This window comes from Etheostoma cragini, chromosome 20 (genome assembly GCF_013103735.1).
Source record: "Etheostoma cragini isolate CJK2018 chromosome 20, CSU_Ecrag_1.0, whole genome shotgun sequence".
NCBI lineage: Eukaryota > Metazoa > Chordata > Actinopteri > Perciformes > Percidae > Etheostoma > Etheostoma cragini.
In genome coordinates, this window is record NC_048426.1 from 5,229,244 (window position 1) to 5,250,785 (window position 21,542).

Consider the following 21,542-nt stretch of genomic DNA (forward strand, 5'->3'; position numbering starts at 1 on the left):
AAACACTTAATTGCGACAAACATGCAAAGGAACAGGAAATGAGGAAGGGGGCAAACACTTTTTCACACCACTGTATTTATTAGGTTTAATACTTAACTTGTACTAAAAGTTTTTTTTTTTTTTGATAAAACCAAATGATTGCTCATGTCTGAGTGAACTTTAAATCCACTTTCAACTTTCTCACCTTCTTGTACAGAAAACAGCGACCGATCCACCTGAGCTTCGACATCGATGCGTTCGACCCGTCTCTGGCTCCAGCCACGGGAACGCCGGTAAACGGGGGTTTGACCTACAGGGAGGGAATCTACATCACAGAGGAAATCCATAACACAGGTACAGATGACTACGAATATGGTCAAAACATCCTATAAGGACAGTTTCAGATACCTTGAATTTGTTCCTCTCCCCCCTGCCCTTTAAGGACTTTTTATTGTCAAGTTTCTTGTATTTTACATGTGAATGTGTTGATGTGCAGGTCTGCTGTCAGCCATGGACCTGGTGGAAGTGAACCCAGTGCTGGGAGCCAACCGCGAAGCCGTGGCGGCCACCGCCGCTTTAGCGGTCGACGTCATCGCATCGTCTCTGGGACAGACGAGAGAAGGTGCTCACGCTGCCATCGATGAGATTCCCTCTGTGAAGGACGACACAGAGCAGCTTTGCCTCTGAGAGCATGGAGCAAAGCTTTGAACTATATCAACATCATCCCTGAGCATTCCGCAATTCTGAATACAAGACTAAAGACTGAATCTAATGGTTGCTAAAGAATTTGTTCTCTTGTTACATTTCATGAAGAAAACTAAATAATGTCTGAATCTTTAAATTCAACCAGAAAAATGGCTTTACATATTTGAGGAGAAAAGTTCACATTACTAATGCTAAAACAAAAAGCTTTTGATAAAATCGACTGCTACACTTCATTCATTTAATTCAAAACAGTGCTACTAAGTTATTTTGCTCCTGTTAAACATGTGACATGTTCGAGGACACAGCTGCCATATTTATTATGTATTTGGTTTTTGAAGAGAATGAACCCGCTTCAGGAGATATGATAAACCAAGTTTGACTTGGTTAGAATTCCACAGTATAATGTGGCCTCTGACAACTGTTTTGTGGCTGTGCCAGTTACTAAAAAATAGAAAGGATGTGTTTGCACTTTTGGACCAGCTGGGATTACTGTATTTTCTTTAGAGATTACTTTTTTTATTTTCACTATGAACCTACCAGTACATGTTCTAGAATTACTGTGTATACATATTTATTGACAACATAAGTATTATTTGGCTTGAAAACTGTTAATAACCGGCTTTGATTGAAAATCTGGAAAAAAAAAGAAAAAAAAGAGAAATTGCATAATTAAGGTTGATGTGGTCACTAACCAACTATTGTCCTTATAACAAAGAGTTTCTATTTTGGTCTTCCATAAATGTGATTACATTTTTCGTTCATGTGTACAGGTGTCTTATTTCCTCCATAGTCTCATGACCTAATAGGTATATAACTAAACATAAAAGTAAACAGTGGCTGATGGGAATGCAATTAGTTGTGTCAACCCAAAGAGTTTGACAACTTACATTTTGACCTGATCGTCATGCTAGATGATGAAAAAATTAAATCTGACTATCACCAAAGTTATTACAATTCATCCTCAACAGATGTCAAACCATCCAATGGGCCATTTCACTAAGACACAAATATGAACCTCTTGGTGACACTAGCATAGAAATATCAGGATCACCTATGTCATTACAATTCATCCTCTGGGGACAATGAATTATTATAATTATTATTATAGCAATCCACACAATAACTGTTGAGATAGCCTGGACCAACTGACCCTCCTATTTGTAGAGCCATGGTGATAGCATGACTGAAACATGAATTAGGTACATGAAGGAAATAATGGTCAATGTTTGGCCTATTATAAATTGTTATTAGTATTGCTGCATCAAATAAAAATGTTTTGTTGAATGAAAATATTACGGAATTTGCATGTGTTTATTCAACCATGGTGTTTCCCGTTAGTACTGCTGTAGTAACAGCAACAACAAAAAAGATGTGCATATTTGTTATGTTTTTTTAAGGAAAAGTGAACACAATACTTCAGATAAAAGCGTGATGCACACAAGCAGGTCACCAAACAGGTGTTTGTACTTGATATCACACCAGGAAGGCATGCGGAAGAAAAACATTGTGGCAGATGTGCCACTTCTAAAACGGCACTAAAAATAACCTTATCAGCTATTATTTGAGATTGAATTCCATAGTAACAGATGCTGTTTACCAAGCACTAACCTGGCCTTGGGCTTTAGTCTTTAACAAATTATGGTGACGTCGCTCCTCAGCGGATGTTTTTCTAACTTTGGCCTGTCTGGCTGCTGTCCCTGGAAATATCAAATACAATGCAAAGGTTGGGTGAGGTTAAAGATAAGCTTTAATGAGGTGTAGACTGTCAAATAGGGAATACTGAAGCCTAACAGGAAATTGTGTTATACAGTGATTCGACATCATTAAAAAGAACATTGCTTTGTATTAAGAGTTTGCATCCATTTTTCATTTACATTTCTGACAAATTTGGCCTTAGGTCTCAGTACTTTAGAATTCGGAAACATGAGGTCATTACATCCGTTTAGATACTGGGCATCACGGCGAATCAAAAATAGATTCAACTGGTGCCATTTCATCAAATACAGTTTAGTATTAAAATAACATAATTGCACAATACAATTGTATTTAGAACCAATCCTGAGGATTCATAAACCTCCCAGAACTGTTGCACCAATTGAACAGTAACATTTTACAAGTACAGTCAGCGGAGAATCTACATGTGGGAGTAAGTTGATCGTACTCAGGCATGAAAAAATCCTACATCATCTCTGGGGTCTGTTGCAGGCAGCACACATCCAGAAAATCATCCTGCAGGGCGTCACTGGCATCAACAGTCTGACTAAACAGTGCAAATCTCAAGTCACAGTGTTGGGCATGGAGTTTACCGTACGTTTGGTCCATTAACAGGTTTAACATCATTCCTGTCAAATGAACTTCACCTGTCCATGGACAGAATCCCCTCTTAGTAAAATGTTCACTTTAAGACTGAATCGTCTCATTGTCCTTATGTGCACTCATAGAAACAGTTGGCTGCATGCAGCAGAGGAGCATTATTGCTACTGGAAAGTCAGTGGAGACAGACGTGGAGAGTCTGTATGCCCTAGATCCAGAGCTTAAGACTGTTTTCGGAAGAACTTGAGATAAACCACAGCACCTAGAATGGCCAACTCCATTAAAATGATGATACTTAACAGCAACTTGTTCGTCACGAGCCTAAAAGACAAAAAGAAAAAGTCAACAATATGCAGAGTTCATTGTTCCACAAACGTATTTTAATGAAATGACAACTAGATGATTAAAAGATTAGTCAAAAGACAGAAAAGAAAGTGATAATCGATGTATCCTTTTGGACTGCAAACAGTTCCTGTTTCCATCTTCTTAGATGTGAGGAGTTGATGCTTTTCTTTTTTTCATGACTGTAAAGTGAATACCTTCGGGTTTTGGACTGGTGGGCGAATTAAACAAGGCATGTGAAGACGAAATAATACTAGGCATTTACTGTATGACTTTATTCTGACATTTTATAGATTGAAAAATGTATTAAAATTATTGTTGGTAGCAGGCCTGATCACTGGTACCTTTTTCAGAAATGCATTAATCAGTGTACACAGAAGTACAACACAGTACTTGTGTCATACTATGAGAGCTACAGAGACAACAGGACCTCATATTCAATGAAAGGCAAACAAAATAACAAAGAGTAAATCAAACTCTAGAAAGATATTTAGCATTCAATAATTTCGCATCAATTAAAAAAAAAGATAATTTAAATGTAAAGCCTCTTCAGGGGAAGCACTTACCGCCGTGACATGGTCCGAAGAAATTTTCTACTTCGACTGAGGTTCTCTCCAGTATTCACCAACTACAAAATAAATAAAAGAAAAAAGGTTTAACAAATAAATACATACAGTATGTATATGTATACATACATAATTACAATTAAGTGCTCACTCTGTTTCTGGTGCGGTCCAACTGTTCCCTCTGCTCTCCTAGCTCCTCGATGATATCTGTGCCGATCTGATCCGTCTCCGCGGCAATGCGCTGACTTCGTTCAATACTCTGGGTGGCATTGTTCAAAGCATCTGTGCCCTGGAGCAGCAAAGCTCTCTGGGACTGCTGGTGTGTCTGCACAGGTGGGCGAAAAAAACAGAAGCAGCCAGGGTAAATTTTACCAGTTGTACACACAACAGAAGAGCAAGAGAAATCATATGCGGGACAAAAACATCTATTATCCCTAAAATTCCTTTGTAATCCATTTTTTAAATTACATTCCAGAAGTTATTTGGTAGAAAATGTCCATCTTACTGTGCAAATTTGTCCTCAAACTCCTACATGATTAATTTATTAATTTCCTGCATTCCTTCAGCAAAAGGAGATGTATGCTTCTTGCTTTCAATCTGCGAGACTTAGAGCCAAACTGAAAATATCTACTGATATTTAAAGGTCTCATGGCATGAAACTTTCACATTGTGAAATTTTTTGACATTAAGTAACCCCAGCCATACTCAAAATCACGTAAATGATGATGTGATCATGACTTGAAAATGAATTGCTGACATAAGCCACACACTCACACTCTGTTGGTTTGATGATGAATAGATGGCACGATGACTTCCTTCCATTGTTTGGGAAGAAGAACTAAAGCCAGGAGCAGAGTTTTTCATGTCCCTCTGCAGCTTGCCCAGATCCCTGCGGTACATGCGCAGCTTTGTACTCATTGCATTTCTGTAAGAGGAAGGGGCAGCGCGCAGCTCTTCTTCCATTCCTTGTAACTGGAAAAAGATAAGAAAATAGTGTAATTCCAGAGAAAGATCTTTCTCTGTAAAGTGTTTCTGAACCCAGTGCATGTTAGTGATATGAAAAGTACACTGACAGAACAATTACTGGATCAGGTTATGCTTTTTAATTCCCTTGATACCAAAGGCCAAATGGAACCAGCGAGAGCTGGTTTCAATACCAGAGGTCAATAGAACTGTACTCAGAAGGTACAATTTGTAGGTACTTTACCTGAATATTTACATTGTATGTTACTTAATACGTCTACTCCACTACATTTCACAAGAAACATATTGTAATTTTGACTCCAGTACATTATTGTGTAGCTATTGTCACTAATTCTTAGCAGAATGATGTTTGACATCTACAAAATATATGTTCTTCCTGTGAAATGTTCAATGAGCTGTGTGTAATTTAAAACCGGAGTCAAATTCCTTATTAGATTCCAGTTATGTGTAGGCAACATGACGTTATACTTGGCCAACAAAAACAACTTAAACCGGTTAGGTTCTACTATGGCTTTTAAACAAGTGAGTAAAAGCAGGCTTGTTTTACCCAAGACTAAAAATAGCTGTTCATGAAGTGCGTAGCTAGCTAGCATATTTCCCTTCCAAAACATAGGTGGTGTGTAACTTAAAACCGGAGTCAAATTGCTTGTACAGTTACGTGTAGGCTACATAACGTTATACTTGACCACCAAAAACAACTTAAACCGTTCAAGTTTTACAATGGCTTTTAAACAATTAAGGCAGTAAAAGCAGGCTTGTTTTACCCAATGTTGTTCGCTTCGATAATGTTAAAGACTATTAATAGCTGTTCATGAAGTGCGTAGCTAGCTAGCATATTTCACTTCCAAAACATAGGTGGTGAGTAACTTAAAAACCAGATTCAAATTGCTTGTACAGTCATGTGTAGGCTATATAAAGTTATACTTGGCCAAACAAAAACAACTTAACCCGTTTAAGTTCTACTATGGCTTTCAAACAAGTGAGTAAAAGCAGGTCTATTTCACCCAAGGCTGTTCATTTCGATAATGGGAAAGAATAGCTGTTCTTAAAGTGCGTAGCTAGCTAGCTAGCACATTTGACTTCCAATACATAAACAGGTGCTCACCACTTCCTCAGCCTCCCCCTGCCTCTCATCGAAGGTCCTCACCAACCTCTTCCTTTCCTCTGTAGAGACAACACAAGCTCCAGTTCCACAGCACAGAAAACATCTTCTGATGAGTTTGTTACACAGTTAGCTATAACGTTAGCTGGTAAAACAACAACAGCTCTTTGAGCTCTTTACCTCCGTGGCTTTTCAGAGCTGTCTCTGGCATTAGCTTGAGCTCTTCGTACAGTGATTTATAGATTTCGTGCAACTTCTCGAATTCTTCCGACGACATTTTGCATTGACTGTAGCCAGCTGCGTTTTCGTAAAAAAAAACTAATTCGACTTTTGTTTTAAAAACAACAAAAACAACACTAGTTACAGTCACAACTGTAAGTTACTTATCTAGCTACTAGTTTTGCTTTGGCGATAATAAGATCCTCGGGACTTCCGCACGATGGACCTCGTGATCAAGTGCCTGAAACTCCAGAACAAAAATAACAACAATCAAACAATTTTTCGGTATTCTCTTTCAATAACCAAAAAATGAAACATGCTCACTAATTACATTTCTATGGATTAACAAGCTACGAAGATAATGTCAAATTTTGATGAAAAGGATTTAAAAAGCACCAAGATGACGTTTGTATACAGGCACAACACAGACAGCTTTCACCCCGCTTTCTGGTAAATGAAGTTCAATTAACTCCTATTGCTTCTACCTCAAAACACTTTTTGACAGTTGTACAACCACATTGTTTTTTATTACTATTGTAAAATTATTAATAATATTAAAAAGAAATATAAAAAACACTACTTCTACTAAAATATGTATGGGTGTGTTTGTTGTTGATAGATAGATAGAGAGATCAATAGATAAATAGATAGATAGATAGATAGATAGATAGATAGATAGATAGATAGATAGATAGATAGATAGATAGATAGATAGATAGATATGTTCAAGTTTTTGTGTTATTTAATTTTAAGCAGAAACTTGATTTTCTTTTGTCTTTAAAGTTATTTTATATATTTAACCATTTACATATTTATGTATTTTGTTTGCTTATTGTACTCTTACTTTCCTTTTCTTGTGTGTTTATTCTTCTTGATAGTAATGAATAGTTATTGTTCTTAAAATCATGTGTAGCCTATCATTAGGTCAAAAAAGGTTCATGGAGAGTAAAACTCTTAAAAAATGAAATTGTCCTTGTATTAATTATTCTGATAAGGTAATCTGAATTATTTAGGCTATATTATCTAATACCCACATTCAAAGTATTCTACAATTTATCTTTTAAAACCAACTGGTAAATAAAAAACATGGGCGCAATTTTTACGTAAAAGCCTGCCTTCAGTTCGTCTTTTGCCAGGATGTAAAAACTACAATCCCACAATACCGTTCGCGGTGTAGCTTTTACCCGTGCTTCGCTCTTCTACACCCCTCTATGCTTTGACATCAGCTGTTCTGCCGACAGATCGGTGGCATTCTGCTGGAAGAGACAGAAAAGGGCGCATCCGTGGCATGATGGTGCTTTTAGTGATTGTCGCGGGCCTCGGAGTGGTGACGTTACTGGTGATTTTATTCGCACCACACATAAGGTAAGCAGCAAATCATACAGCCATTCATTTTCATATAAATCCAGTGTTTAGCACATCACGGGTAGGTCGTTACTTGGTTGACAGGGCATTGCATTACAATGATGTAATTATTACAATGAGGTTTATTTGCATAATATGGATTACTGTCCGCCCGCTTAACCCAACTGGTAGTCATTTTAAAGAATCCGGGGGGAATTCTTTAAAATCAACTATTATTTCACACGACGCTGACTGATATTGAAGCAGAAAATCAATGAAACAGTGATGGAGCTGTGGGAGTTTCTGCACGGTGTTCCATCTGAGCTGCTCGGGCCTATCAGGAGGCTGAGCGTGGGAGGAGTTCTATTTGGATGCATTACTCCAACAGAGCTATTGGTTGTAGGGCGGCCCCGCTCAGTGGCGTGGGTCGTACGACTCCAGCACTGTTCATTATCCAAGTTCCTCTGTGAATAATTAAACCAGGCTGTCCATATGTCCAATCCTAAGGAGGACATCATCCATACTGACTGCAGAAGGGGCTACTTGTCTTGCAAATTGAGCCGCCTGTTGCAGTTCAGTGGCTACTTGTGTAAATCAGTGGCCATTGTGTATTAACAGAAAATATGCAGCAGGAGGAGTGTGCATGTCCCCGGCTAGACTGGATGGGAAGACAGTCCTCATCACTGGGGCCAACACAGGGATCGGGAAGGAGACTGCCCTGGACCTGGCAATGCGAGGTGACTCTCTTGTTTTACACACAGCACCGTGACAGGGACTAATAGCACCTCTTTACACCCAAATCTAATCCCTAATTCCTTCTCTCAAGTACAAGAGAAAACAATAGTCTCTGTTGGGTTGTACAAAAGAATGAAATCAGTAAATGTATTTTATTACATTAAGAGTATTTTATTTATGCATACACAATGTCAACCAAACAGATGTGCAGAGAAATGATCAGACTGGACTCTTCACAATACTCCAGTCCTAATGTCTTGGCTGTATGTTACAGTAGGGAAACCAGAGGTGCGAAATGATAACAATGACTGATGGCTGGATTCCTTTAAGCTGCTCCAGCTGCAGGGTCCTGATGTTGTGCCTGCTGTCTCACTGTCACAACTCACTGGGAGAGACCGCGTTGACTTCATTAGTAACACCTTTCAAAATGTCTGTTATATATGTGTTCATGTCACGTTGCCCGTTAGAGCAGACCCTTTAGGTCAGCTATGTTGTTGGTGACCTACTGCAGGCCTTCATTTTGGTCTAACCAACCTACTAAGATGTATGATATTAAGTGTAATTGTATTCTTTTTTTAAAGCTTAAAACTTTCATTACATGGGAAGTCTAAAGGATATCTAAGGTGAACCCATATCATGAAAAAAGTCACACTTCATAGCTAAAACCGAGACCTAAACACACAGGGGGAAACAGGATCTGCAGCAATGTGCGGTGCAACAAAAAATATGGTGTTTTATGAAAATGAAACCATGGAAACCTATTCTGGTACAACCTCAAAATACAATTATGAACCTGAAAATGAGCAGAATATTTAAAACCAATCAACAATATCCTCCTCACTGCACCAAAAGATGTTAAACCTCAGTAATGCTTTGCTTAAGGGCTGGGATAAAAAAAGAAAAGAAAATTGTATGTATCTTGATTTTGTTTTTAAATTGATTATTTCCTCTAGTATCAAAAATGCAAAAATAATATTTAAATGTTCTTTTTTAGTAACGATTCACCTAAATATCCTCTGTTTATACGGTACTGCTGACGGCGACTACATCACGTATACGTCTTCACAAATGGAAGAAATGTCAGACTGACTGACGGACATGTGATGTGCATTCTTGTTAGAAAACAATTCATTTTTAGAAGTCTGTCATGATATATTCTCTTGAAGATTATCATTCAACTTTGACAAATACTATCCTACATCCCTGATCCACAAGCCTGGACCAGAGACCTCCTTCAATAAATGGCCTCCCAGACTGTGATTTATGATTTAACACAGGTTCTGTTTTGTTCATAGTTTAGCGGCTGCTTGTTTGTCACGTTCAGGGGCCCGGGTGATCATGGCGTGCCGAGATGTGGACAAAGGAGAGGACGCTGCGGCCAGTGTGCGAGCTGCGTATCCTGAAGCTAAAGTGGAGGTCCGTGAGCTGGACCTGGCTGACACCTGTTCTATACGAGCCTTTGCGCAGAAATTCCTACGAGGTAACCGCAGAGTCCCACATCTAACGCCGGACAGGGCCCTGATGGTTAATGTTGACCAGGTGTCACAGCTGCCGTGCTTCTTCTTTGTCCCCCTGTGTTGTTCTCTTCTTCAGAGGTCAACCAACTTCATATCCTTATCAACAACGCCGGGGTGATGATGTGCCCCTACACAAAAACAACGGACGGCTTTGAGATGCATATCGGAGTCAATCACCTGGGTGAGACTGCGCTGGAATGTACTCCGCTCTATTAACCCTTGTGTTGTCTTCCCGTCAAAATTGAAAATCAACACTTTTGTTATGGCTTTTAATCAATGTTTTTAACTTTGTCTTACGTTTTTGTTCCTTTTTTTTGCAACACTTATGATGCCTTATGTCAATGTTTGTCACTTTTTTTGACGTTTTCAACACTACGTAACACTAACTCTCTAGTTTTACAGTTTTGAGGGGGAATATATGATCAATAATCCTCATTTATAGGAAATTATACCTAATGTTTGAGTTAGAAAAGCAGAATTATTTAGACTAAATAATTTAGACTATTGGGAATTATTTAGACTAAAATTAAGGGAATAGATGTTGATGAATAACCACAGACTGGAATGTCAACTTTATTTTTTTATTTTTTTTAATGTTGCTCAAACCTCACAAATTATTACAGGCTGTGTTGGGAATAACAAAGGGTAGCAGGTTTGACATTTTTCTTGCTTTTAGAATAGAACATCCAATCCCACCCACTCCCTCCCTCCACCCCCCTTTAACCAGATACTGGACATGTATCTTCCACTCGTCTAACTTGCCCACCCATCTCCTGAATGTCTATTTTGACTCAATACCATTTCAAAACCACTTCAGTTTGTTTTTTTCAAATGCTATAAAATGAAATAAGACCCCCCCAAAATTAATGAAAGTAGAAGTTTGTACTTTCCAAAGAGCGTTGTGTGGAATCACTCATGTTATTTTGGGTAAGTAATTGGGTAGTTAAAGAGAACATTGATGTAGGAAAATGGGTCAATTTGACCCGAGGACAACATGAGGGTTAATAAATGAAACTTTAAACAGGAATGAAAACATGACGGAGTAACTGATTGATTTGTCTATTGGATTATCATTTTTCAGGCCAGTTAATCCGCCTAATCATGCTTAACGGACTGATGTTAAGACTCCCAATATTTTATTTTACTGTAAATGCTAGGACATACACAATAGTCATTCCGATGTAGTTATAGATACACATGTCCTAAGCATAATTCAGGGTGTAATTTTTACTGAATCTGCTTTTGGATAATGACAGTTATTCATTGGCAATTAAAATGTGGTCAATTATATGCTTGTATGATCACATAAGGACAAGACTCCACCGCGATGAACTAGGGATCAGGGGTGGGAATCACCAGACGCCTCACCATGCGATATCATCGCGATACGTATGTCACGATACGATATTGTTGCGATTTTTAAACATAATGCAATATTCTGCAATATATTGCAATTAAAACCTTTTTTCCAAACTTCTTAAAGTTTATTTTATGTCCCCAAAAGAAACTTTGTCAACATCTGTTTTAACTAAAAAGAAACACTTCTCTATTTGTTCATATCACTTCAATTTTATTGTTGCAAAACGGGAATGTCAAGCAAACAGACTGACCATCACATATATAATAATGGATCCATACTTGGCGCCTGTGTATCGATACGGTAATTCCAGGGAAATGATTGCGATCCTATGCTGTATCGATTTATCGTTTTCATTTAAAATATGATTATCGCGGTGAATTACCGCAATGAAATAGTATTGCAATATTTTCAGTAGCAGTACTGTATGGATACATAGGCACCAAGTATCAATAATTAGTATTTAATTAATATAATTAATATATATATTCATAATTAATTATTATTATATATGTGTTGGTCAGTTTGTCTGCTTGACTGCTTTTTAGATAAAACAGATGTAGACAAAGTTTCCTTTTGGGGACACCATTTGAAACTGGAACAAATTTAAAGTTGGAACAAAGGGTATAAATTGTAAAATTTGCAGAGTATTGCAATATTATCGTATCGTGGTGTTATCGTATCGTGGAGCCTCTGGTGATTCCCACCCGTACTACTTACCGTAACCAACTGTCACTTTATGTGGAAAATGTTAACTTACAATTTTAGCTGTAAAATGAAGTTGAAGTGGGTTCACGCTTTATTCATTCTTGGTTGACAGGATCAGAATTTGAAAGCTGAAGGTCTTGTTTTGTGTGTTCAGCCCTGACTGCTTGTGTTTCTTCCGTCGGGCCAGGGCACTTCCTGTTGACGTCGCTGCTGATCGGGCTGCTGAAGCGCAGCGCGCCGGCCCGGATCGTGGTGGTCTCGTCTCTGGCTCACAACTTCGGCTGGATTCGTTTCCATGACCTCCACAGCCAGGGAAGCTACAACAGTGGATTGGCATACTGCCAGAGTAAACTGGCCAATGTGCTCTTTGCCAGAGAGTTTGCACGTAGACTCAAAGGTAAACAAACACACAGAACACGGGAGAATGGCCAGATGAAACAGAGTTGTAAAAAAAAAGATGACTAGAACAACTCGTCTGAACCAGCCTTTCTGTTTCTGGCGTTTTTAAAACCACGTAGTGCACAACAGCATAAAATGTAACATCATACAAGTAAATGAATAGCTCTGCTCTAAAATGTGACACCCATTACATTTGACCAATATTTAAAAATATTCACAGATGGTGTGCCTCTACTTTCTGCATTTTGTAAGTAAAACTGAGACAGTAACATATCAAATTCAGGAGGAGAATGCATTGTTCTGCCTGAAATGTAATTTAATTTATACATCATCAGTGGGGAAATTACAATTTACACTCTGTGAACACTTTGTTAGGAATCCCACACAGGCCTGAAATACACACACACACACACACACGCTCAGGACCTATACATGCAGTAATGGAGAGATGTCAGAGTGAGTGGGCTGCTAGCTGGACCAGCGCCCTGAGCGGTTGGAGGGGGGGTAAAGTGCCTCGCGCAAGAGCACCTGGCAGTGAAGGAGATGAAGTGGCATCTCTCCAGCCACCAATCCACACTTCGTGCTTTGGCCCGCATGGTGACTTGAACTGGCGACCCTCCGGTTCCCCTCCTAACTTCCTACAGACTGAGCGACTGCCAGTAATGAATGGTAATGAAAAATAAAAGAAAGCATGAGGGCGCATGAAGGGGCGCTATGCAGTTTTGGCCATTGCTTTTTGCTGGCAGGTTTCACTATAGAGCCCCCCCCTCCTGTGTCTACTTGTGTCTGACCCCTCCCTCGGTCAGTCTGCCGTTTCCTCCGTCTCTGTTCCCCCGACAACGCTTTCCTAGCTTTCTGCTTCTTTTTTGCCGGGCCCGGCCATGACGACAGTGTGAAAAACTCCATCGCTACCATGTTAGCCGGTTCCTGAATGGACGTACTGTATGTGTTGCAAGGTTGTTTTTTTCTGCTCACAGGCGCTAGAGGGACCACCGCTAGACTCTCACCATTCAACTCGGAAAAAAAGTCAAAACCATTCATTAAATGACTGTTAAGGTGAATTAAGCTAAAAAAACTGCATGGTTCCCCTTCAACTTGATCTCATTTTCATTTTTATAATAATGATCAGCCTGATACTGCTAGAAAGAAGAAAGAATGTCACCCATATTGACATTTGGAATAAAATGTATTATTTGTCACATACAATCTTACAGTACAATGTATTGAAATTGAATCACTGCATTTAACCCATCCTAAGCATTAGGAACAGTGGGCAGCCGCATACAGTGTCCTGGGAGCATCTTGGGCTTCAGGGTCTTGACATGTGGTTGGAGGGCTGAACTACTCTACTTCTGGGTCACAGCCACCCAAAACAGTGTTGCACTGGCCGAGGATCAAACCCAGGCCTCCCGCCCCCCCTTGGCAGGCGAGCATTCTGCCGCTGAAACACCAATGCTTACACAGGCCTGCATAGCCATTACTTGGGCATTTGGCTAGTCCACACAGCATTCTGGGATAGGAGAGCAGGTAACCAGAGTCCTCATGAATCCACCGAAGGCTAGAAGGCCAACACAAAGAAAGCGGAAGGTGACGGACATTCAATTTAATTTAATTTATAGTAGCAATTCATAACAAGAGTTATCTCGAGACACTTTACAGATAGAGGAGGTCTAGACCACACCAAAATTTACAAGGACCCGACAGTTCTAGTAGTTTTCTCCAGAGCAAGCAACAGTGCGACAGTGGCGAGGAAAAACTTCCTTTTAGGCAGAAACCTCGGACAGACCCAGGATCTTGGTAGGCGGCGTCTGACATCCGGCCTACAAGAGGGACATCTGCTGGAATTTCCGGCGGCACCTTAACATTTCGCCTAGTGGAACGTTGTCTACACGGACTAATGCTTACTCTACTCTGTTGTCTTCACAGGTAGCAATGTGACTGTGAACTCGGTCCACCCCGGGACGGTGAACTCTGACCTGACGAGACATTCGACTCTCATGACGATATTCTTCACGGTCTTCTCCACGTTCCTAAAAACCCCGCGGGAAGGAGCACAGACCAGCATCTACTGTGCTGTGGCAGAGGAACTGCACTCAATCTCTGGGAAACACTTCAGGTAGGCGACTAGAGCTAGAAATATGTTTGAAAGACCCGGGCATCGGAAATGGGTACTGGATGAAAGTCTGCATCCATTTGTCATCCTCTTAGGTGCACTCAACATTCAGTGTATGTCATTTTATGTAAAGATATAGTCGAGAAATGGCGTCCTGAAGGGAGAATGAAGTCCCACTCCCTCCGTGTGTGTTGTAATCTGAGCATTTCTGTCCCTTGCACATGCATGTTAGTGCATGTGAGGGCCTAGTGCGTCAGTATTTGACGCCGAGGGCCGTAACAAAACGTGTTGGGGAACAGTCCTGTGAGAGCCGTAAATCCCACTCCACTTTTTTCTGAATATGGAATACAGCCCCCTAGAGTTAAACCTCTATGCCATATTTAATGACATCTAATGCTCCAACTTAGTTGAGCCATTATAGACAGTTTGTCATTTTTAATGTTATCTTATGATGAACTGGTGTCACCACACATACAGATCACCTTATCCGAAGTCACATCATACTATCACACTAATAGCAACGATGAACAAAAGGACAAAACCTAAACACAACACATTTCCATTCATTGGCGTCAGAAAAGACAACAGAAAAGGAATCATGTGCTGAACATAATAATGAATTAAATATGGCAAATCCTTGGCTGGTGTAGCTCAGTTGGTAGAGCAGGCGCACATATATAGAGGTTTGTTCCCCGACGCGGCGGCCGCGGGTTTGACTCCACCCCCCCCCTCTCGCTCGCCTTTCAAGTCTTCATCTGTCCTGTGGGTTTAAAATTCTCCAAAAATAATCTTTAAAAAAAAGGAAAATCTAACTAAAATGGCTTCAACAGCCACACATTTGCCTTTTGCATTATTTAGGCCTTCTTAAGGGGCGGTGTAGGGTTTGCCTGTTCTGGGCTACTGATGGCTGCCGAACAACTTGGCTGCTACCGATATTATGATATGATATGATGATATCAACGTTAAGCCCTCATTTTCAATGTAGCCTACATTACAGACATTTAGAACACAATATACAAACAAAAAATTGTAAAAATTCAATGATGAGATATACGAGATGTAATTAGATAAGAAGGGAAACATTTGAACATACAGTAGGAAGAAAGACACGATAAGTTCCTTGGGTCTGCCTGGGTCTGACCTTCCAGATTAAAAAACAACTGGAAAAATACTTTGGTACCAAGCTTTATTATCAAGCTATCAGCAAAGAGAAACCGTGGTGGAATGTAGAAAGTACACTGACTCAAGTACTGTACCAAGTACAAATTTTAGGTACTTTTACTTACCTTGAATCTTCTACTCCGATACATCTCAGAGAGAAATATTCTACTTTTTACTCCTCTACATTCATCGGACAGCTTTAGTTACTAGTTACTTTACACAGATTTCTGCACACAAACACATGCAGTTTATAAAATACCATGTTTTATTATAAATTAAACTACCCGACCGTATAAAGGCCTACAAGTCCAGCTGAAATGATGAGCTGAGTAAACACGTAGTTGATTGATAGAACTGTTTTGATGGTCTTCTAAAATGGGAGGATTTTTCTGCATTGACTTCTTATACTTTTAACATTTTAAGTAAATTTTTTTCTGATGCCACTTTTACAGGACTTACCGTATTTTCACAGTGTGGTATTAGTACTTTTCCTGAGCAACTAACTTACTAAGCATATGATCGGAATACTTCTTCCACCACTGAAGAGAAATGAGATCACTAGAACTGGGGTGATGACTCACACACAACATCATCAGCCCTCGTGTAATAATCGCTCCCGCTCCTTTCCTTTCAGTGACTGCGCCCCCGCCTTTGTAGCCCCACAGGGACGAAACGAGGAGACCGCGAGGAGACTGTGGGACGTCAGCTGTGAGCTTCTTGGTATCGAGTGGGACTGATTTGACTTTTAACAACTGCCTATCTCAGCTCTCAGAAGGAGTCCATAAGCTTTCTTTTATCATTCATTTCATCATGGTTTTGATGTTCTGTACTTTGAGCATTTCTTACCTAGTAAGCAGTCAGGTAATCCTGTAAGAGGTACTATAATGAGAAGTTGCTTTTGTTGTGTAATAATGCAGTAATTTACATTATAATAACTTGAGTAGTTTTGGTGACCCACAACAGCTCCTCAAACCAAAACCACTCAACCGTATTAACATGTAACCACAAATAACTTTTTGACTCTATATTTTTGTGACACAATGTGAATACAGTGTAGGCAAAAAAGCAACTTGATGTATTGTAATGCTGTAGGATACTGTGAATGGTTAAGCCAGGGTAAATGACCAGCATCTTTATCAATGGTTTTTTTCTTCTATTTCTCCAAAATTTGCAGCTTAATTGGTTGACTTTTGTGCCAGCGTTTCTAAACATTTGCAGGGGTTCTTAAAGTATTTCCAGCTCAATGAATAATTAGTACAGCTAAGTTGAGCATCAGTCTGAGCCACAATTACCGCTTGAAATCGCATACATGTATTTTGTGATAATTGTAGTCAATGTAGGTTATGAGAAGTTTTTTTTCTTCTATTTTAACCAAATCAGACTCAGAATCATGTTGTTGCAATATATCTGCTGATAACCTTCTTTTTTTTTTACATTTGCATTGCCAGAAACGGCACATTCCTGGACGAACTAGAGTTTTACATTTATAAGGATCTCCCCATTCACACGCAAGGTTACCAAGAGTTTACATTCTGTGTTTTATACCGGTGAAACATGCCTTTTACTACATTTACATTCATGTTAAGAGTTGAATGTTTACATTTGATGTAAATAAACGGAGATATTACTATAAGGGTGCTTGGATCAATCCATTAAAATTCTAGTTTGAGATCAACAAAATCAAGAGAAGTGAGATCTGGATTAGTACACAAAAATAGAGGAATGGTTCATCTAAAGCCATATGGAGCAGTAGTGGTAGCGTGCGCATCCCCACCGGTGAGGTGCAGGGCAAAAAAAGGGGCTGGATCCAACTGGAAATAATGAGATGTCTGCACTCTGCTAATTCTCCCGTACGTTTTATTGTGCTGCAATGTTATGACCCAGCCGGGTCTTCCCCAGGAAAATGGCACTCAGCAGTGGCACAAGCATATACATAGGGCACATACATGCTCAGCTGATCTATATGTGGTAATATATGGTAAAGGTGGTGCTTAGGCCCATCAAGCCCTTGGTAATTAGTTTGAATGAGCTCAGCTGATGTATGATCATCTAAAGCCATGGAATGTTGGATAAAGTTGATTCGCTGCACAGAAGAAATATAAATTGGTCACAGTGTAGTCTCGCATTGCCGCACTCTCGCACTCCACAGCGCTGCAGAGGAAGGTACAGGACAGGACATCCAGCCGAAAACGAGAGACATCCGGTGGAATTTCCGGTGGCACCTAAAGCAATCCCTGGCAGTGGAATGTCATCCATACTGACTAAGCACAGTGTGCAAAGGACAAGTTCGACAGTTGTGGAATTGTGCTTCTTTACTTCTTACCCTCTCATGTCTAAGAGTGGCATTGATCTTCTCATCCAGCTCACTAACTAATACCAAAACTATCTAACTAACTAACTAAACAAGAAAACAAATAAGTGTAATCCCCATGTCAAACCTTTCTTTTCATTTAAAGAAACTTGAGCTCAGCTTGAGTGTATACATTTTTGTTTTATTACTACATTTGTTGGAACAGGGGATGGAGAAATTGATTACATTTCAAGATCAATAGTCCCAGCAGTTACTGTATTACATAGTTCACATTTTTTAACAAAGACTTTTTTAATTTAAGTCACTAAGTATAAAGTGCGGCAGTGATGAGACAACAGTCTGAGTTAAGAAGGATTAGAGTGCAAAAATGTCTACACTGGCTTCTTTTCATGTCTTGCCAATCAACACTTCCTATCACAGGAAGTTGGTCAGTCTCGGTCTTCAGACTAGTGCAGCACAACAAAGCAAGACAAGACCAAAAACCTTGCCCATGTAATCTTTCAACAGGCCGCTTCAGACTGTAAATGAACTAAAAATATGGTTTATGGGGACAATACAAAATGAAGTGTTATCTAGTTTTGGCCAGGATGTAGCTTTGTGAAAGAGAACAGGCAAACAACTAAATTAAACATCCAAAGAAAATATATGGCAAAAGTTCAATCCCTTTTTTTAACATTATTTGACTGTGTAAGTTAATTATTGTGGATTTATATGGTTTAGACAGATGTGTGTCATGTCTCCCATGAGAACAAAGTGAAAAGCATGATTTAAAATGAGCATGATGAGACATAAAAACGAGCCGTCCACAGAATAAACTGATGACTAGAGAGCTGATAATGTGGATAATGAATTAATCCTGATCAATAACATGATCTAAAAGTGGGTCCCTTTCTGTATCCAACCTAAAACTTTTACGTTTCTTGGAAATGTCTCAACGTGCCCTAAAGTACTTGCAATTCTGTCTGATATTAACTTCCCTTACCAAAAGGGAATATATATGCTAAAAGCTGGCCAAACATGTGCTGTACAATATCAGATAAAACAGGTTAACAGCTTCAACAGAAATTACCAAAAAAAAGAAGAGATTCTACATTTTTCAGTTTCTTCAACATATACCGTTCTTGGCAGAGGACATCTCATTGCATTACATCCGAGTCAATTTACACACAGGACCAATAAGGATGAAACCCCCCCCCAAAAAAAAAAAAAAAAAACAGGCAACATATTTGTCAGAGGCCTTCCAGTCAGTTAAAGATATTTTCCCTTTTGGCTGAGGTAGGAGACTAATCTGACTCAAATACTTACATAAAGATATGTTTTAATTGTGAAAGAACCACAGTTCAGTTTACATTGCAGTTAGCAATAGTTGTTGTAACATTGTTCCCTCTCGAATGGAGTAGAGATTAGAAGTACTAGCAAACCTATTTCCAGAATGGAAATAAAGCACGGCGGTGATTTGTCAGTTTCACAGACAGGAAAGCTGCATAAACATAAAGAGAGAAAGGGTTTCTAGATGTTTCTCCTGAATTAGTAACACGAGGCTGAAAAACAGAGTTTTCACTTCACCATTCCACCTCCGAACACCTGCAGCATCAATGATACATGACCACACGTGACAGTTGTGTCATGGGGTGAGTACACCTGTACATCCCTGCAGCAAGGCTGGAATTTAACAACTTGGAGGTTTTCACTACGACATTCTAACAATAGAAGTCCAGTCGGATTTGAGTGTAGACACCAAAATGATCTGGACTCTGTGCCCCATATCAGCTCCTCAGCATGTACACTGTCGAGTGATCATGATAGGATGGGACTGTTAGGGTGTAAAGTGTGCTGTATATCAATCATTCTGACACTCTGCAGCTTCGGGGCACACAACATGTTCTATGTGCAACAGCTGCTCTGGATCCTCTTATTTGCAGCTCCCTTGTTTTCAAGTGCTGCGCGTGTAATTACTTGTTGTGCCGACTGTGCCTTTACCTGGCATTGGGTCGGCCCTGGCGCTGCTGAGATGACTTGTTGTGTTCAGAGAGCCACTGGCTACAGATATTCTGCATCACTGAGTCCTGGGCTCCCTCGGCGGCCTGAAGGACGTCCTGGACCAGCGGTCCCGCTCGGCTTACCTCCAGCTTCACCGCCAGCAGGTACGCTGGGCGCAGTTTACTGCACAGCAGGTAGGCTTTGATCTGCAGACATGGGGATGATGTGATGAGAATTAAATAGCAATGATTTTTCTTTTATACAACTTCCTGGGTGTCTATGAACATTTCAGAAGTGAAGAGGATCATTTTTGCTGGTTTGACATTCTTGGGCAGTTTATTCTCGTCCAGAGATTATCGAGCAGCCCAAAAAAAAAAAACAGCAGCAAAAAAAAAGTGATATCATTGGTAAACAGGAACAATTAGGAGCAAAGGGTTAAGGATGACCTTAACAACAAGAATTGCTGTCACTGTCTATCTAATATGTCACCAAAGTGATATATTAGACATATTTATAATATTAAAAACAGCCTAAGGCTATGTCCACTCTTGTTGTCTTTTTTTGAAGCTGCCAGCGTCTGTTTTACATTATAATCTATGGATTAAATGTGGTTTCAAAAAAATCAAGTTTCAACGCCACTGCTAACGATTTATTTCTGCAGTTCATCTTTTTCAAGTTGAAAAAAGTTAAACGTTTCGGTATAAAACTCCCTACGATAAGTGCTTTTTCGACAGCTGACCAATAGCAATTGGAGTAGCGAGACCTGTTGTTTCCATAACAACAAGAAAATTGGAGAAGGTGCCAATATATAGACTAGTTTTGCTAGAGTTGGAGCACGGTGAGTATTATGATATGACTTGGTGCTCATTGGTCAGGGAAGTGGCTTTGTTTTATCTGACACCATTAGTAGCACCGCTCCCTCTCTCTCTTCATTCACTAGATCCCTTTGTTTTATCTAGCCCTCTTGGATAGTGTAACAGTAGCTCTTGTTATACAGAGGTTTGGTTACAAAAAGCAGCCAAGACCATCTTTTGTTGCTACAGTGAGGAAAATAAGTATTTGAACACCCTGCTATTTTGCAAGTTCTCCCACGTAGAATCATGGAGGGGTCTGAAATTGTCATCGTAGGTGCATGTCCACTGTGAGAGACATAATCTAAAATAAAAAATCCAGAAATTACAATGTATGATTTTTTAACTATTTATTTGTATGATACAGCTGCAAATAAGTATTTGAACACCTGTCTATCAGCTACAATTCAATACAATAATTCCACTAACCGTGATTGGAGAAGGAAGAAGAATGATGAGTACCAGCCCAAGAACACCATCCCTACTGTGAAGCATGGTGGGGGTAGCATCATTCTTTGGGGGTGTTTTTCTGCACATGGGATAGGGCGACTGTACTGTATTAAGGAGAGGAGGACCGGGGCCATGTATTGCGAGAATTTGGGGAACAACCTCCTTCCCTCAGTCAGAGCATTGAAGATGGGTCGAGGCTGGGTCTTCCAACATGACAATGACCCAAAGCACACAGCTTTCACAGTGGACATGCACGTACGATGACAATTTCAGACCCCTCCATGATTTCTAAGTGGGAGAACTTGCAAAAGAGCCGGGTGTTCAAATACTTATTTTCCTCACTGCCAACTTCTTCTTTTTTTCCACTACAAAAGTGCCCTAACCTTTTCTTGTGTCAAACAAAGAC

At 39.8% G+C, this 21,542-nt stretch overlaps 4 protein-coding genes across 8 annotated transcripts in view; 2 read left to right on the plus strand and 2 right to left on the minus strand.

Moving 5' to 3' along the window:
* arg2 (arginase 2) overlaps positions 1 to 1,439 on the plus strand; it is a 7,765-nt gene extending 6,326 nt beyond the window's left edge. The window contains exons 7-8 of the mRNA XM_034858059.1: positions 197 to 333; positions 476 to 1,439. Coding sequence (XP_034713950.1) covers positions 197 to 333; positions 476 to 666 — 328 coding nt within the window. The 3' untranslated portion in view covers positions 667 to 1,439. The remainder of the gene's footprint in view (positions 1 to 196; positions 334 to 475) is intronic.
* Positions 1,440 to 2,413: 974 nt separating this feature from the next.
* vti1b (vesicle transport through interaction with t-SNAREs 1B) lies at positions 2,414 to 6,449 on the minus strand. Its single transcript, XM_034858064.1, has 6 exons — positions 6,172 to 6,449; positions 5,995 to 6,053; positions 4,680 to 4,877; positions 4,057 to 4,230; positions 3,906 to 3,967; positions 2,414 to 3,318 (listed from the first exon to the last, which is right to left on the minus strand). Exons 1-6 carry the CDS (start codon positions 6,266 to 6,268, stop codon positions 3,219 to 3,221), a joined length of 690 nt encoding a protein of 229 aa, XP_034713955.1. The 5' UTR covers positions 6,269 to 6,449; the 3' UTR covers positions 2,414 to 3,218.
* Positions 6,450 to 7,385: 936 nt separating this feature from the next.
* On the plus strand, positions 7,386 to 17,178 carry rdh12 (retinol dehydrogenase 12). The gene is made up of 7 exons (XM_034858060.1): positions 7,386 to 7,575; positions 8,173 to 8,291; positions 9,614 to 9,769; positions 9,883 to 9,987; positions 12,059 to 12,268; positions 14,197 to 14,386; positions 16,179 to 17,178. The coding sequence occupies exons 1-7, from the start codon at positions 7,499 to 7,501 to the stop codon at positions 16,279 to 16,281; spliced, it is 960 nt and encodes a 319-aa protein (XP_034713951.1). The 5' UTR covers positions 7,386 to 7,498; the 3' UTR covers positions 16,282 to 17,178.
* A 975-nt stretch (positions 17,179 to 18,153) lies between these two features.
* The window catches only part of zfyve26 (zinc finger, FYVE domain containing 26), a 37,860-nt gene continuing 34,471 nt past the window's right edge, over positions 18,154 to 21,542 (minus strand). For all 5 annotated transcript variants that reach the window (XM_034858037.1, XM_034858035.1, XM_034858036.1 and 2 more), the window contains exon 43: positions 18,154 to 20,041. In XM_034858037.1, coding sequence (XP_034713928.1) covers positions 19,832 to 20,041 — 210 coding nt within the window. In that variant the 3' untranslated portion in view covers positions 18,154 to 19,831. The remainder of the gene's footprint in view (positions 20,042 to 21,542) is intronic.

Bases quoted from the DNA above. Each gene is read 5' to 3' on its own strand.
- vti1b (XM_034858064.1), bottom strand. From the start codon at position 6,268: ATGTCGTCGGAAGAATTCGAGAAGTTGCACGAAATCTATAAATCACTG. The intron at 4,878-5,994 runs GTGAGCACCTGT...ATCTTTTTCCAG, and splicing joins AGGGGGAGGCTGAGGAAGTG to TTACAAGGAATGGAAGAAGA. The intron at 3,319-3,905 runs GTAAGTGCTTCC...TTTGTCTTTTAG, and splicing joins CTTCGGACCATGTCACGGCG to GCTCGTGACGAACAAGTTGC.
- rdh12 (XM_034858060.1), top strand. From the start codon at position 7,499: ATGATGGTGCTTTTAGTGATTGTCGCGGGCCTCGGAGTGGTGACGTTA. The intron at 9,988-12,058 runs GTGAGACTGCGC...CCGTCGGGCCAG, and splicing joins TATCGGAGTCAATCACCTGG to GGCACTTCCTGTTGACGTCG. The intron at 14,387-16,178 runs GTAGGCGACTAG...CTTTCCTTTCAG, and splicing joins ATCTCTGGGAAACACTTCAG to TGACTGCGCCCCCGCCTTTG.